Source organism: Bubalus bubalis, chromosome 13, assembly GCF_019923935.1.
Source record: "Bubalus bubalis isolate 160015118507 breed Murrah chromosome 13, NDDB_SH_1, whole genome shotgun sequence".
In the NCBI taxonomy this organism is placed as follows: domain Eukaryota; kingdom Metazoa; phylum Chordata; class Mammalia; order Artiodactyla; family Bovidae; genus Bubalus; species Bubalus bubalis.
In genome coordinates this window covers 14,890,579-14,906,359 of record NC_059169.1, presented here as the reverse complement: position 1 = coordinate 14,906,359, position 15,781 = coordinate 14,890,579, and the positions used below count along the sequence as shown (strand labels likewise).

Here is a 15,781-nt window from a genome sequence, read left to right as displayed (position 1 = left end):
GAGGGATCAAATTCTACTAGTGACCTAGTGAATTAATTACTCCATTACACTCCAATATTAATTTTATTCCTCTGGTCTTAGGAAACTTCTCCTAAGTGGAGACAATAGTAGTTTTTCCTTATTAACTAAAAGATATAAACAAGAACATACTAATAAAATGTAGAAGTTTCATAGGAAAGTGTTTATAAAGGCCAATTATATAGTCAGAATTAATGATGATTATTTATTGGCAATTATGTCATTTTAATGCTGTAGCATGAATGCAGATAACAGAGCCCTGGAACATCTGCTCGGCTTTTACATGGGAGCTTCATTTCCAGAGAATTTTCTGTTATTTGTGTCATGTTTTTGCTTGCTCCACTTCTTTGAATTTCCTCACCCTTGCATGAAAAAAAATTTTGACTATTAAGTTGCTGTCAGTTTGTATTTTAATACAAATCATTTTGTGTATTTGCACTAGTTTTATAAATCAATTCTACTGTTGGAAGAAACCCTAGACTTCTAAGCCATAGACAGACTTCTAATTTCTCCTAGGACCTAGCTCAGTCTTTTGCTTTTAAAAAGTAAGAATGAGTATTCCTATGCATTAATGATGAAAGATTAGAAAGAGAAATTGAGAAAGCAGTCTCTTTACCATTGCAACAAAAACAATAAAATACCTAGGACTAAACCTACCTAAGGAGGCAAAAGACCTGTACTCATAAAACTATAAGGTACTGACAAAAGATATCAAAGATGATGCAAAACAGATGGAGGGATATACCATGTTCTTGGATTGGAAGAAACAATATTGTGAAAATGACTATACTACCCAAAGAATCTTCAGATTAAATACAATCCCTGTCAAATTATCAATGGCATTTTTCATAGAATTAGAGCCAAAAAATTTACAGTTTTAATGGAAACACAAAAGACCCCAAGTTGCCAAAGCAGTTTTAAGAAAGAAAAACGAAGCTGGAGAAATTAGGTTCCCTGACTTCAGAATATATCACTGAGTTGGCCAAAAACTTGTTACATAAGATATTATGGAAAAACTTAAACGAACTTTTTGGCTAGTTCAATACAGATCTAGAGTAATCACGATGGTGTGGCACTGGCACAAAAACAGAAATATAGATCAATGGAACAGGCTAGAGAGTCCAGAGATGAACTCACACACCTGTGGTCAGCTAATCTGTGACAAACAAGGTAAGAATATATGATGGAGAAGAGGTGGTCTCTTCAGTAAGTGGTGCTGGGAAAACTGGACAGCTAAGTGTAAAAGAAGAAAATTAGAACACTTCCTAATACTGTATACAAAAATAAACTCAAAGTGCATTGAAAACCTAAATGTTAGACCAGATACTATAAGACTCTTAGAGGAAAACACAGGGAAAACACTCTACGTAAATAACTACTAAATGTTTGATTGCTCTTTTCATTTCAGAGAAGTGTGGCATATTTTTAAAAATCTTTTTTGTTTGTTTGTTTGTTGTTACACAAATCTGAGAGATTGATTGTTCATGTTGGTTTGAATTGGTGTGTTTGTCATTTAGTGTCACCCTTCCATGGAAGCTCTGAAATCTGTAATATAGAGATGAGCCTTGACTGTGAGCAGGCAGATTTGGAGGTATGACCGTTTCCAGTCAGTAATTCTGGTTTCTGAAGGATATTGCCACTGAGTCTTTAAACACCCACCCTGCTTTTCAGCAACATGTGGATTTTGTTTTCTTAAATTGGGTTGATTGCTTCACCTTCTCCTGCCTGAAAAGCAGTGCACCTCTGATTTCATTTAAGTTTGTGAGTCTTTTACAATCAAATTCTGCAAGAGAAGAAGTGTGTAGAGCATTTAACCATTAAATATAAAGAACGATAGGATGATCCACTACTCTTGAATTCATAGGACAAATTTCATCTTTAAAAAATAACTGGAAGTACTGGTAAATTATTTTTCAATTTGTTTCCCAGATTTAGATCTTTTTTCACAGATTCTCAGATAGCATTACTCTAGAATTTTAGAATATATTTTTCCATGGACAGAGAAGCAATGTTAATCTAAATTATAAAAATACTGAAGTGGTAGATAATACTAAGATCTACTTCTATTTAAACTACATTTGGAACTTTCTATAAAAAGAAAGAAATATGAGTTTATTTCACAAAGTGAAGTATATTGTTTCCATTATTGCTTTTGGAATTAGCCCTGTTAACTTTGGTGATATCACTTAGAAAAATCATCCCATCATTGTGTTTCTCTAGGAATTGATTCCTTATGACTGTTTTAAAAGAAAACTTATGAAATCGTTCATTGAAAAACATACAAATGTGATAAAGAAATAATTCCTAGAGAATCTGGATAAAGGGATGATTTATCACTCTAAGTTATTGTTGTTCAGTTGCTAAGTCACCTCTGACTCTTTGTGACCCCATGGACTAAAGCACGCCAGGCTTCCCTGTCCCTCACCATCTCCTGGAGTTTGCCCAAGTTCATGTCCATTGGATCGATGATGTCATCCAGCCATCTCATCCTCCATCTCCCTCTTCTTCTGCCTTCAATCTTTCACAGCATCAGGGTCTTTTCCAATAACTTTACATCAGGTGGCCAAAATATTGGAGCTTCAGCTTCAACATCAGTCCTTCCAGAGAATATTGAGGGTTGATTTTCTTTAAGATTGACCAGTTTGATCCCTTGTTTCTAAGGGACTCTCAATAGTGTTCTCCAAGTACCACAGTTCAAAAGCATCAATTCTTTAGTGCTCTCTTATTGTCCAGCTTTCACATCTGTACATGACTACTGGAAAGACCATAGGTTTGATTATATGGACCTTTGTCAGCAAAGTGATATCTTTGCTTTTTAACACACTGTCTAGTTTTGTCATAGCTTTCCTGCCAAGAGGCAATCATCTTCTAACTTCAAGGCTACAGTCACCATCTGCACGGATTTTAGAGCCCAAGAAGAGGAAATCTGTCACTGCTTCTATCTTTTCCCCTTCTATTTGCCATTAAATGGTGGGACTAGATGCCATGATCTTAGTTTTCTTAATGTTGAGTTTTAAGCCAGCTTTTTCACTCTCCTCCTTCACCCTCATCAAGAGGTATCACTAACTCAATGAAGTCAGTTTTTAAGTGAACCAAAAACCCTAGTTATTAATTTGTAAATGATGCCTAACTGGATATGTGAACCCAAACTCAGAGTTAAACTGAGAATTAGCAGGAGGAAACCACTGTTTTCCTCTTTATGAATTTCAATTAAAAGGAAAAGATGGCATAAAAAAATTTAAGGTCCTCTAGTTCTGTTTCTTTCTTCTTCTTTGGCAGAGATGGACACTCAGGAGGAAGACAGTCCTATGGATGCTGCCTGTCTCATTTTGGTTATTTTTCTAAATATGCCTAAAGTACATTTTTCATGTACTGAAAACTTTCCAACTTACTGTAAACTGATAAAAGTTCATCAGAAATTAGTGCTATTGGGGTGCTAAAAAGCAAAGGCAGCTCCAAAAATATAACATGAGTAGTGCCTGAAGATGAAGCACTTTATCATTCAGAGGTTAAAAGGTCATAGTAGATAAATCTCTGGAAGTGAATCATTGATGTGTTGCTTCCATTAAAAAGCAAAAATGAAACACCTTAGATACTGGGATTTGGAATTAAGAGTATAGTATGGGGGCTTCCACAGTTGCTGAGTGATGAAGAGTCTGCATGCAATGGAGGAGAAGTGGGATTGATCCCTGAGTTGGGAAGATTCCCTGGAGGAAATGGTAACCCACTCCAATATTCTTGCATGGGAAATCCCATGGACAGAGGAACCTGGCAGGCTACAGTCCATAAGGTCCACGACTTAGCAACTAAACAATGATAAAAATGTCCTGTCAGAACTGGGAAGAAATTGTACAGTTAAATGTCTGACATTGATAGTGTCTCTGTTAGGACACAAGCGTGTCTCATCACACAGGAAACAAAGATACAGAAACCTGGGCATCAGCAGCCTGTGCATCAGGAACCACGTGGTTCAGTCCTTGAGGTGGAGACATGTCACATGTCCATTTCCCGGGGCCTAGTGTTAGGTGAACTTCCTTTACTGCTGGCCCTGCTCTGGTAACAGCTCTTCCCCATCTGTTGATTGCATTTCAGTGTTTCCTTCTGACCCACACCAGATTTTCTTCTTGAAAAGTAAGAACGCTCCACAAAATGTGGAAACCACCTGACCTCTGTGTTCCCCTCCTGTGAGGGGCATCAGCACCTACTACACAGAGTGCACACAGTGATGATGGAGACAGGGCGCCTTATAAGTCCAGTGTATTATTCTTCAGTTTTGCTATATTCTATTATTTTCCCAAGCTCAAACACAATCTGAAGTATTCTATACTGAGATGTATAGTTTTGAATAGTAGTTATTTGTTCTATTTTCCTTAAATTATAACTTTTTCATTGCTTTCCTTTATTTAAAGTGTGATATGATATCTTGGAGCCAGTTAATTGTTATAAGAATATATCCTTTTTACAATTACACTTAATAAGAAAACAGTGTTATATATAAATTAATTGTCCATATGAATTTAGTTTCTATGGTATATTTTGTTTTTTAATATAAATTTATTTATTTTATTGGAGGTTAATTACTTTCTAATTTACAGAAACAGGTATGTCACACGATTAGAGTCACTTATGCCTTCATTCATGTTGTTGCTGTTTGTCGCGTCTGACTCTTCTGCAACCCCATGAAGCCTGCCATGCTCCTCTGTCCATGGGATTTCTCAGTCAAGTATACTGGAGTGGTTTGCGATTTTTTTAGCCAGGGAATCTCACCCAGGATCGAACCCAAGTCTTCTGTTTGGCAGGTGGATTCTTTACCACTGAGTCACCAGGGAAGCCCACCTTCATCCAGCCAACAAATATCTACTGAGCTTGTCAGGCAATGCTGCAGGTTCTGGGGCTGTCACAGTCATCAAGAGACGAAATGTCTGTCCTTCTGGAGCTTAAGTTCTCCTGAAGAAGTTGAAAAGCAGGCCAATGCATATGTAACGAAATCTCAGTGCTGATACACGCAAAGTAGAAAAGTGAAGCAGAACTTGAGGAGGGGCTAGCGGATAGCATTATTAATAATGGGCAATATATATTGATCTGTTACAAATTCTGCATGTACTGACTCATTTAATATTCTTAACAATGTTAGGAGGCACACACCTTTATAATTATGGTATTATAGTCTTAGAGTTTAGGAAGCTAAGATAGAAGGTTCAGGAACTTGCCCAGTTGGTAGAGCCAGGCAAGACAATCCCCAGGCTGCCTGGCTTCAAGTCTCGAATTTATTTTTGTCTGGCTGCAAAAAAAAAAAAAAAAAAAAAAGTCAACAAAAGAACCTAAAATGCCGTACATTGGTGCAATCTCCAAAATGACAGAATGTTCTCAGTTCATTTCCAAGGGAAACCATTCAGTATCACAGTAATCCAGGTCTATGCACCACCCTAATCATAGAAAGTGAAGAGGAACTGAAGAACCTCTTGATAAAAGTGAAAGAGGGGTGTGAAAAAGCTGGCTTAAAACTCAACATTCAAGAAGCTGAGATCATAGCATCCTATCTCATCACTTCATTGCAATAGATGGGGCAATAGTGGAAACAATGACAGACTTTATTTCCAAAATCATTGCAGATGGTGACTGCAGCCATGAAATTAAAAGATGCTTGCTCCTGGGAAGAGGAGCTATAACAAACCTAGACAGAATATTAAAAAGCTGAGACATGACTTTGCCTACAAAGTCCATGTAGTCAAACTTATGGTTTTCCCGGTAGTCATGTACCAATGTGAGAGTTGGACCACAAAGAAGGCTGAGCGCTGAAGAACTGATGCTTTAGAACTTGGTTCTGGAGAAGGTTGTTGAGAGTCCTTTGGACAGCAAGGAGATCAAATCAGTCAATCCTAAAGGAAATCAACCCAAATTTTCCTTGGAAGGACTGATGATGAAGCTGAAGCTCTAGTACTTTGGCCACCTGATGTGAAGAGATGACTCATTAGAAAAGACCCTGCTGCTGGGAAAGATGGAAGGCAGGTGGAGAAGGGTATGAAAGAGGACAAGATGGTTGGATGGCATCACCAACTTAATGGACATGAGTTTGAGCTAACTCCAAGCAATAGTGAATGACTAGGAACACTGGTTTGCTGCTGTCCATGGGGTTGCAAAGTGTTGGGCATGACTCAGCAACTGGATAACACTAACCTGTATCCACACACTGGGGGAAATAAGATGTTGTGTTTTCTTTTTCATGTGTTTTCATTCACAAACAATGCATTTAAGACACTGAAGAAAATGCACTTGACTGGTCCACTATTTGTAGGATTAAACTTGGGAAAGAACCATCATCAGAATGGGCTCCAGGATTACTAATGTATAAGGGGCAGTTTGCTATTGCTGGACTTGCATATATTAAACTTTAGGAAATAGTAAAGGGCCAATAAGCTTATATCTTCAGAGAACCAGATTTTCTGTAAAATTTTTGAAAACTTTTCTCTAGTGTACCAATTCTTATGCAAAATGTACTTTAGGAAACTTGACTCAATCATAAAGATCCTTTTAATTTTTCTGTTTCAATCATATTGGGAGAAATAGCTTCACTTGTTGAGAAACTTCCTTAACTAACCCCTGGGGGCGGTGGGGGTTCTGGTGGATGTCCTGTGGTGGGAAAGGGGGGCACTGAGATCTTTCTGTCCTGAGTTGACTCCACAATCTTTGTTAGTGAACACTCATTGGAAGGAGCTCTCCCCATCACCTGGCTGTACATGTAAGACATGTAAGAAATCCTGAGGATGTAAAAGCTCTAATGTCTAAAAGGCATGTCTACTTCAGTAGCAGTTTGCTTAGAAAAATGTCATTCTTTCTGTATCCACAGGTACAACTCAAAGAATCCATCGAAGGTCTTCCTGCTAAAATGAATACTGAATTAGCAGAATCTGGATTGAACTTGAGTGCTGGTCAGAAACAACTGCTGTGCCTTGCCAGGGCTCTTCTCAGGAAGAATCAGATATTGATTCTTGACAAAGCCACATCATACGTGGATCCAAGGTGTGGAGCTGAGCCCCAGGAAATCTTGAACTGACTTGTAAATGTGGTAAATGGAAAACATTTAGTGAATCTTAGAAATGTTTCTAAGTGCTCGCTTGGCCTCATGGATATCTGTTGATAATATTAATTCCAGAAAACAAAGATAAAAACCAAGACATGTTATACGGTGTTAATGTTGTTATGAGGCACCCTAAGAAAGCTGAATTCCTAAATCCAGCTCCTGATAGTTTCAAGCAATTTTGAGGGAAGACTAATTTTCCATCATTTTATGAAAAATAGTAAATTTCTAAGTAGACTTTTTATACTTAGCTTTTTAGGAACAAGACTATATGTTAAAGTATTGATTTTAAAAAACATTGTAAAAATATCATAGGATGTTTTTAAGTCTTAAGTCTGCTTTTCCTGTCTTTACTGAATTAAATCAACTTCTTTGTTTCTAGAACTGATGAGTTAATACAAAAAAGAATTCGTGAGAGATTTGCCCAGTGCACTGTGCTGACCATTGCACACAGGTTGAGCAACATTATTGACTGTGAATGGATAATGGTAAGACCCTCTCCATTTTAGTTGTTTCCATTTATGTTCAATTTTCAATGTATCCTTCTGTGTAAAATTTGATAGAAACCTCCATTAATTTTTCTCTTAGTTTCTTCTCTCATTCCTGAAAATTACTCAAGTACTTAACTATACTTTTAGAATGCACTATTAAGTAATATATCCAATAATCTTATATTTTCATATTAAAAGATTATTTGAATTGTCATTTTTTTTATGATGGCCAACATTAAAATATTCCAAACCCAAGTTATAGCTCCATATTTTAGTGGGGTAGAACTCAGTCATTTTCACTATGTCATAGTTGTTTCAGCATTTTTTGATTCCCTTATAAAAAAATTAGCCTCTAGTTTAGACTGCCAGGAGGTTTATGACTAAAGTTGTAGATTTTCTCAGGAGTCCATGAGAAGAAAAGGCCTAGTGAGAAAAACAGTATTTATTACATAGGGATTAGAGGGCTAGAAAAGTGAAACACTGGGGTAACGATTTTAGAAAGCAGCAACCATATCCTAGGACAGATCTCCAGACCTGAGAACTCAGAAAAGAGGCCCTAAGGAATTGATACTCAGACCTCCAAGGAGAAGTCACTGCCTGGTTGCTGGTCATATTTGTGAGGGGGCAGGATGGGGCTGGTTCTCCAGGTGCTAATAGCTGGGAGCTGAGTCAGGTCCCAGTGCTGAGGTGACGCTTTCAAGTAGAACATTAGCGGTGTTTCCCACCTTCAGTCTCCCTCTAGTGCCCCCTACTGGCAACCTAACGAAGGCCACCTGGCAAAAGAGTCTGAACTGCTGCAGTGACTTGCAGAGACCCAGCTTCTGCATCCCAGATGAGAGTTTGGAAAGAAAGGCAAATCAGGGATGAGAGACTCATTAAACAACCAGCGATTTTCTTACACAATAGCTCTGTTCTGCACACATGGCAAGCTCCAGGCTTTGGTCTCTGGATATCTGTCTAGTATATTCCTTCCAGGTTTGGTTGGCTCTTTCTTCCTTAGTAATTCAATATTTCCTTCCTCAGCTTTATTTCCTTCCTCCATCTATTCCTTTTCTCTCTCTTTTTCATTTTCTCTCTTTCTTTGTCCTTTTCCTCTGTTGCTTACTCAGTTTCAATACATGTTAGGATGTGCCTTTATAAAACAAGAAAAGCAAACGCTCAGTTGTGTCCGACTCTTTGGACTGTAGCCCACCAGGCTCCTCTGTCCATGGGATTCTCCAGGCAAGAATACTGGAGTGAGTTGCCATTTCCTTCTCCAAGGGATCTTCCCCATCCAGGGATTGAACCCAGGTCTCCCACATTGCAGGCAGACGCTTTAACCTCTGAGCTACCACCTGTGGTGGATTCATTTTGATATTTGGCAAAACTAATACAATTATGTAAAGTTTAAAAATAAAATAAAATTTAAAAAAATTAAAAAAAAAAAGCATTTTTCAAAGGATAAACTTTGGCAGCAAATAATCTCAAGGAATGCAAGATACTTTGAGGTATTTTGATGGTCCATACAAAACAGGCAATAATCACTAATGAGTGGTCAGTAATACCCACAGTTCTTTATGTCTCATGATAATAGAACTGTCTCTTTTGACTTGGGCAGTTCCTGGAATATCACTTCCCACCCTGCCTCACATGCATTGTCAGATGGGACATCAGTGGGGACACTGAGTAGATACAAGGCTGTCAGCACTGAGGCAGTGCCTGTAGCCTCACTGCCTGAGCTGGATGTGCCCAGGAGTGAGGTCTGGGGAGACAGATGGCAGGAGTGGGGCATCCCCAACCAAAGGGATGCTCTAGGCTCCAAACAGTGCATCTGGTCACCTGGACTAGACATCACAGTAGGAAGTGGGCTCTACCTGCAGACTTTCATGAGGCATGGGGTGACATTCAAGACTACCCAACAGTGACTCTTAATTTCCAGAAATGTTTTGTGTCAGGCATCCTTAGTCGTTCATTTTGTGTTCTTGATGCTAATTGGAAAAGTAACCTTTTATTGCTAGATTTTACCTGTCACTTTGTTCTTACCTCTCAACATTGCATTTCAAAGATTGTCCCCTAAAGCACCATTCTTCCATTATAAATAAATGATGCTGTGAAATTTACCTATTTCAAGCCCTTTGTCAGGCTTTAGACATAGCAGCAGAAACATGGCTTGATCTCTAGCTCAATTAAGGGTCTGTTCAATTAAATTATTTGCTCCTAAATGTACCCTAAAGATTTATTTTTGGGTTTTGGTATTATAGCATTAATGGCATTAATGGTAGCAGATTCTTTTTATTACCTAATTCTTAGAAATACTGTCACCTTGGAATGTGTGGTTGGTTAGGGAAACTGAGGAAGGACAGAATTTGGACATGTCATCTGGTCTCTAGTCTTTCCCATTCTATTGTTTTCCTCTATTTCTTGGCATTGATCACTGAGGAAGGCTTTCTTATCTCTCCTTGCTTTTCTTTGGGACTCTGCATTTAGATGAGTATATCTTTACTTTTCTCCTTTAGCTTCTCTTCATTTATCAGCTATTTAAATAACCTCAGATAAGCAGATGACACCACCCTTGTGTCAGAAAGCGAAGAGGAACTGAAGAACTAACTTCTTCATGAATGTGAAAAAGGAGACTGAAAAAGCTGACTTAAAACCCAGCATTCAAAAAACTAAGATCAGTCCCACCACTTCGTGGCAATAGATGGGGATACAATGGAAACAGTGACAGACTTTATTTTCTTGGACTCCAAAATCACTGCTGATAGTGACTGCAGCCATGAAATTAAAAGACACTTGCTCCTTGAAAGAAAAACTATGACCAACCTAGACAGCATATTAAAAAGCAGAGACGTTACTCTGCTGACAAAGGTCTGTCTAGTTAAAAGCTACGGTTTTTCCAGTAGTCATGTATGGATGTGAAAGCTGGACCATAAAGAAAGCTGAGTGTCAAAGAATTGATGCTTTTAAACTGTGGTGTTGGAGAAGACTTTTGAGAGTCCCTTCGACTGCAAGGAGATCAAACCAGTCCATCCTAAAGGAAATCAGTCCTGAATATTCATTGGAAGGACTGATGCTGAAGCTGAAACTCCAATACTGTGGCCGCCTGATGCAAAGACCTGACTCATTTGAAAAGGCCCTGATGCTGGGAAAGGTTGAAGGCAGGAGGAGAAGGGGACGACAGAGGATGAGATGATTGGATGGCATCACTGACTCGATGGACATGAGTTTGAGCGAGCTCTGGGAGTTGGTGATGAACAGGGAGGCCTGGCATGCTGCAGTCCGTGGGGTTGAAAAGAGTCAGGCATGACTTAGTGACTGAACTGAGCTGAACTGTCACCTGGTCAGTCCCAAAGTGTTATCACTCAGCACCTGATCTGCAGATGTGAACATCTGTATCCTCTGAACAAAGCAGCTTTGTTGCTATTATCAAAATATGTTCATTTGTTTAATGCTTTACTTATCGATTTGTTGTTTAGTCGCTCAATCGTGTCTACCTCTTTGTGACCCCATGGACTGCAGCACACCACAGGCTTCCATGTCCTTCACTATCTGCTAGAGCTTGCTCAAACTCATGTCCACTGAGTCGTGATGCCATCCAACCAGCTCATCCTCTGTTGTCCTCTTCTCCTCCTGCTTTCAATCTTTCCCAGAATCAGGGTCTTTTCTAGTGAGTCAGCTCTTCATATCAGGTGGCCAAAGTATTGGACTTCAGCTTCAGCATCAGTCCGTTCAATGAATATTCAGGGTTCCTTTAGGATTTCCTTTAGGATTGACTTGTTTGGTCTTCTTGCAGTCCAGGAACTCTCAAGAGTCTTCTCCAGCACCACAGTTCAAAAGTATCAATTCTTCAGTGCTCTTCAGTGCCTTCTTTATGGTCCAACTCTCACATCTATACATGACTTCTGGAAAAATCATAGCTTTGACTAGACGGACCTTTGTCAGCAAAGCAATGTCTCTGCTTTTTAATACACTGTCTAGGTTTGTCATAGCTTTTCTTCCAAAGAGCAAGTGTCTTTTACTTACCAATATCTCCTGGTAAATTTCTATAATCTCAAATTTTTCTCTCTTGATCAATGCCTATGAATAAATCTTTAAAGAACTTTTATGAAACAATGTCCGGCCAGTCCCTCCCCAACTTTCTAGTTTTGTCCCACTCTGCTCACCCTCCTTCCTTTACAGCTAAACTCACACTGATGGTCTTTCAGTTCTCCAAATTCAGTATTCACTATCTTACAGTGTGCCCTCTCTAGACTTTTGGATTAGTCTAAGGTGCCTGTGGTGGCAATGGTGAGATGGTGGGACTTGGGGTAGATAAGGAAGTGAAGCCAAGTGGACTGCGTGATGGATTGAACATGGGATCTGAGGACAGAGAAAGAAGTTGATGTTGGTTTCTGGGTACAGAGACTGAGCATCTGGGTGAGTAGGGAAGACAGAGGGAGAAGGGAGATGCTAGGGTTCTCTTTGGAGCCTGTCACCTTTGTGATGAATGACCTTGTTTCTAGGAAAGGATCTTACCCTTCTCTGTGGAGCTTCCCTTCTCACTCCTGTGTTGGGAGACCTTCAATGTAGGACTCCCTGGTTGCGTTCATCATTGATGTCACAGGGAGGGCCCACCAGGAGATGTAAACTCGGCTACTTGTTTATATTTTGTTCTGAACTGGTTGTGGTTGCTGACTCCTCTGGTAGGAATGGCAGGATTAGACCTCAGGGGACCTCTGCACCCACCAGTTAGAGTTGGGGATTGTCCTCTGTGCTCCATTTACCCCAGGTATAAAGCTTGTATATTTTTCTAGAGCTTCTGATTACCAGTTGGCTTTCAATTCAGCAAAAACATCACCAGTAATGTTCTTTCTCAAAACTTTAATTTTTGAGGCAATCTTATTTTTATTGCTTGCTTTAGAAATATAGACATACCTTGTTTTATTGGGTTTCCCAGATACTGCTTTTTTTTTTTTTTTTTTTTTTTTTTTTTTTTTTACAAATTGAGAGTTTGTCAAAAACCTACATTAAGCACGTCTATGGGTGGCATTTTTCCAACAGCATTTGCTCATTTTGTGTCTCTGTGTCACCTTTTGGTAATTTCTTACAATATATCAAACATTTTCACTATCATTGAAGTTGCTCTGGTGATCTGTAACATCAATGATCTTTGATATTGCTACTATGATTTACTGACGTGTCTGATGATAGTTAATATTTTTTAGCAATACTTTAAGTTAAGTTATGTACATTGTTTTTTTCATTGTTCTTCTTTATTGTGCAATAATGCTATTGCACACGTGCTTGGGTACACTAGAATGTAAACAAAGCTTCTATGTGCCCTGGGAAACCAGAAAATTCATGTGACTCACTTTACTGTGATGTTCATTATATTCTGGAATTCTGAAACTGAACCCACAATAGCTCTGAGGGATGACTGTACCTGTTTCCTTTCTGGAAAGCAAGTGATTGTCTGTTCTGAAAGCTTTAAGGACATAAAGACAAGTCAATCTACTACAAAGTCTAATGTTCCAGAGGGCAGGTGGCCAGCCTGGAGGAGCAGCTGCAGAAGTGACAGATGTTTGATTTTCTTGAATCAAGACATTTCCCAACGCTGTGTATCTTATAAATAGCCCTCAAAGCTCAGAGTCTGAGAGCTAAAAGCACTAACTAATGATAACAACCCCAAAGGCCCTGGGCAGAATATAAAACGCTACAGAGTGTTCAGTTCCAGTAATCATAGTCATGATTAAAGCTTTCATTTTTCTGAAAATGAAAGAACTTTCATTTTCTTCCTTTCCTATAACCATACAATAATGAAAGGCTGGGCTGGGCCCTTGTCTCCCAGTGAAACATGGGAATCAAACCATGTAAATACCACCAATCCTACCACCCAAATTCTCCCTGTCCTGCCCCTTTTTGAGATATTGCCTGAGTTATGTTACTGGGGGATATTGTATGCTAATGGGCTTCTTTCTGCTGTTAACAGGTTTTGGATTCAGGGACACGAAAAGAACATAATCAGCCAAATAATTTGCTGCAAGATGAAAACAGCCTATTTTACAAGATGGTGCAACAACTGGGTGAGGCGGAGGCTGCTGTCCTCAGTAAAATGGCAAAATAGGTGAGGCTGTTGCGGGAAGCTGTAATTAAAATTCACCTCCAGGATTCACTCTTCTCAGGATCTCCACCAAGGGTCTGGGAACAAGCACTCTGTGTTCTTTTCAATAGAAGCCTCCAGAGAGGAAGCTGCATGAATGGGTCTTTAACAACACATGGCAGGTGGAAGGCAGGTCTGCTGGGAATCTGCAGCAGTGCTGGGGGTGGGGTCGGGATGTGTGCACCCTTCTGTGTGCGTGCACCTGTGCCTGAGAGAGAGATTTTGGATTTGACTTTCCACATGTTTGGACTCTGGGTTCAGATTCTCATGGAACATAAGAAGATTTGCATGTTTCAGACCCTTTACATTCATTCTGATTGGTACTCAACACATTTGTGATACAAGTTCCATCAAATAATATCCAGGAAATTTGAGAGTTTAAGGGGAAAAAAATTGGAATATTTCAATTCTAGGAAGATCTTCCAGAGAAAGGTGTAGGTCTCTTCTGTTTCCTAGTCTGTAAAGAAAATTCTTACCTGGAATTATCACTTTCTGCCTAATTCTTTGTTGTTTAGAGTTAGGTCCATTTACGCCCCCCTCCACGTTTCCTCTACCTTCTGGACGATGAAATTGTCATCAGGACAAATCAAGAACTCACAATAGCTTCACACTGTAGTCTGAATGGTGCCTGAAGGTTTACAGAGCACTTTCTCAGAGATGAGGTGTGTGAGGCACTAAGCACTGTGTGTGGTGTGAGGAAGGGGCTCAGTGAGTAACATTCAGGTCACGTGGTATATTCCTAACAGAGGTGTAGTGGTAACCAAGGTCTGGCTTAAGAGACTTAGCCACTGTCATGCAGCCATCTGCAAGTCTTTCTGGGACCAGGTGGGAGTGGGATTAGGGTTGATGGGAAGATAGAGGGAGGGAAGGAAGGTCTGGTGTTCTTGTCCCTTAACATGTGTGACTCAGGGTGGGATGTGGCTTCCTCATTGAAAATTTATCTCTGGGTGTTAAATTATAGATGTATTTTCCATTCTTCATACTTTTCTGTCTTTCCAAGATTTTCATTTTTAAACAGAATAAGATTATTTGTATAATATTTAAAATGCCTTAAAGAAAACATGTTCTAATATCTTAAGTACTTGTATATGAAAGATTTATCTAAAATGTGGCCTGAGTTCATCACTGTCTCCTCTCAATCCTCTGAAGAAATGAGGAAATGCAGAGCAGGACCTTCTGATGCTCATCAGGTAGGAGACTTCCTGGGCCCCAGAGCTGGCTGAAGAGTTGACAGAACTGGAGTTCATGCTTAGGTTTAGGGAAAAGGAAGTCTGTGTTCTGAACTTTTCATGAGTACTTACATTGTGTGCAAATGTTGAGAAGATGAACAAGGAACTCTGTATTTTTTTATGCCTGAAATTCACAGAGTGCTTTTATCCACTAGTGTGTCTCTCAGTCAGGCCATCCCTCCTGACACCTCGAGAGCCAGGAATCTCCCAAACCCTTTTGGTCTTTTGACCTTAGGCATTTCACATCAAAAAGTGGTGTTCCCACCTGTATGTCAAAGTCTTCATTTTAAAACTATATTATCATAACATTGAGTAATGAGTAAAGGAACACAGAATTTTAGATTGGTCCAGATAATAAGATAATAGGATTCAACCCTCTCTTTGTACAGGTGAGGAAACTAAGGTGCTTTAGAAGGAAGGTGGTCCTATGTATATAACTGGTGTTAAGCTAGTTCGCAGCAGACACAGAATTAGAAATTTGGTCTTTTAGTAAATATTTTAAATCAAGTGTAACATACATACTGAAGCAGACATAGGTCATAGAATTAGAAATCTTGTGATTTCAGGTCTAGTAATCCTGCACCTACTCTAACAATATTAATGGTAAGTTACATTTGTGTAGTTCTTTATAATTTATATAGTTCTCACATGTATGATTTCACGTACTCTCCTGATGGTCCATTTTTATTCCATGTCATGGATGAAGAGAGTGTGTCCTGAGTTCACCCAAGGTCACAGAGCTGGTCCAGGGAGCACAGAGGGGGAATTGCTGAGGGAGACTGAGTGCTGTCCTCTGTACTACGTTCTGTGTCGAGCCTGAGAACACTGCTCCTGTCACCTGGTAGCC

At 39.4% G+C, this 15,781-nt stretch overlaps 2 protein-coding genes across 2 annotated transcripts in view; one reads left to right on the top strand and one right to left on the bottom strand.

Annotated features, from left to right (window-relative positions):
* The window catches only part of LOC123328868 (ATP-binding cassette sub-family C member 4), a gene marked incomplete in the record, with an annotated part of 1,148,417 nt that overhangs the window by 988,703 nt on the left and 143,933 nt on the right, over positions 1-15,781 (bottom strand).
* Positions 1,540-14,543, top strand: LOC123464826 (ATP-binding cassette sub-family C member 4-like). Its single transcript, XM_045162442.1, has 4 exons — positions 1,540-1,609; positions 6,866-7,038; positions 7,479-7,584; positions 13,535-14,543. The coding sequence occupies exons 1-4, from the start codon at positions 1,577-1,579 to the stop codon at positions 13,667-13,669; spliced, it is 447 nt and encodes a 148-aa protein (XP_045018377.1). The 5' UTR covers positions 1,540-1,576; the 3' UTR covers positions 13,670-14,543.

What these genes read in the sequence shown, in the direction of transcription:
- LOC123464826 (XM_045162442.1), top strand. Translation starts at nt 1,577, where the DNA reads ATGAGCCTTGACTGTGAGCAGGCAGATTTGGAG. An exon ending in GTGAGCAGGCAGATTTGGAG is followed by an intron (nt 1,610 to 6,865) that starts GTATGACCGTTT and finishes CTGTATCCACAG; the next exon opens with GTACAACTCAAAGAATCCAT. An exon ending in ACATCATACGTGGATCCAAG is followed by an intron (nt 7,039 to 7,478) that starts GTGTGGAGCTGA and finishes CTTTGTTTCTAG; the next exon opens with AACTGATGAGTTAATACAAA.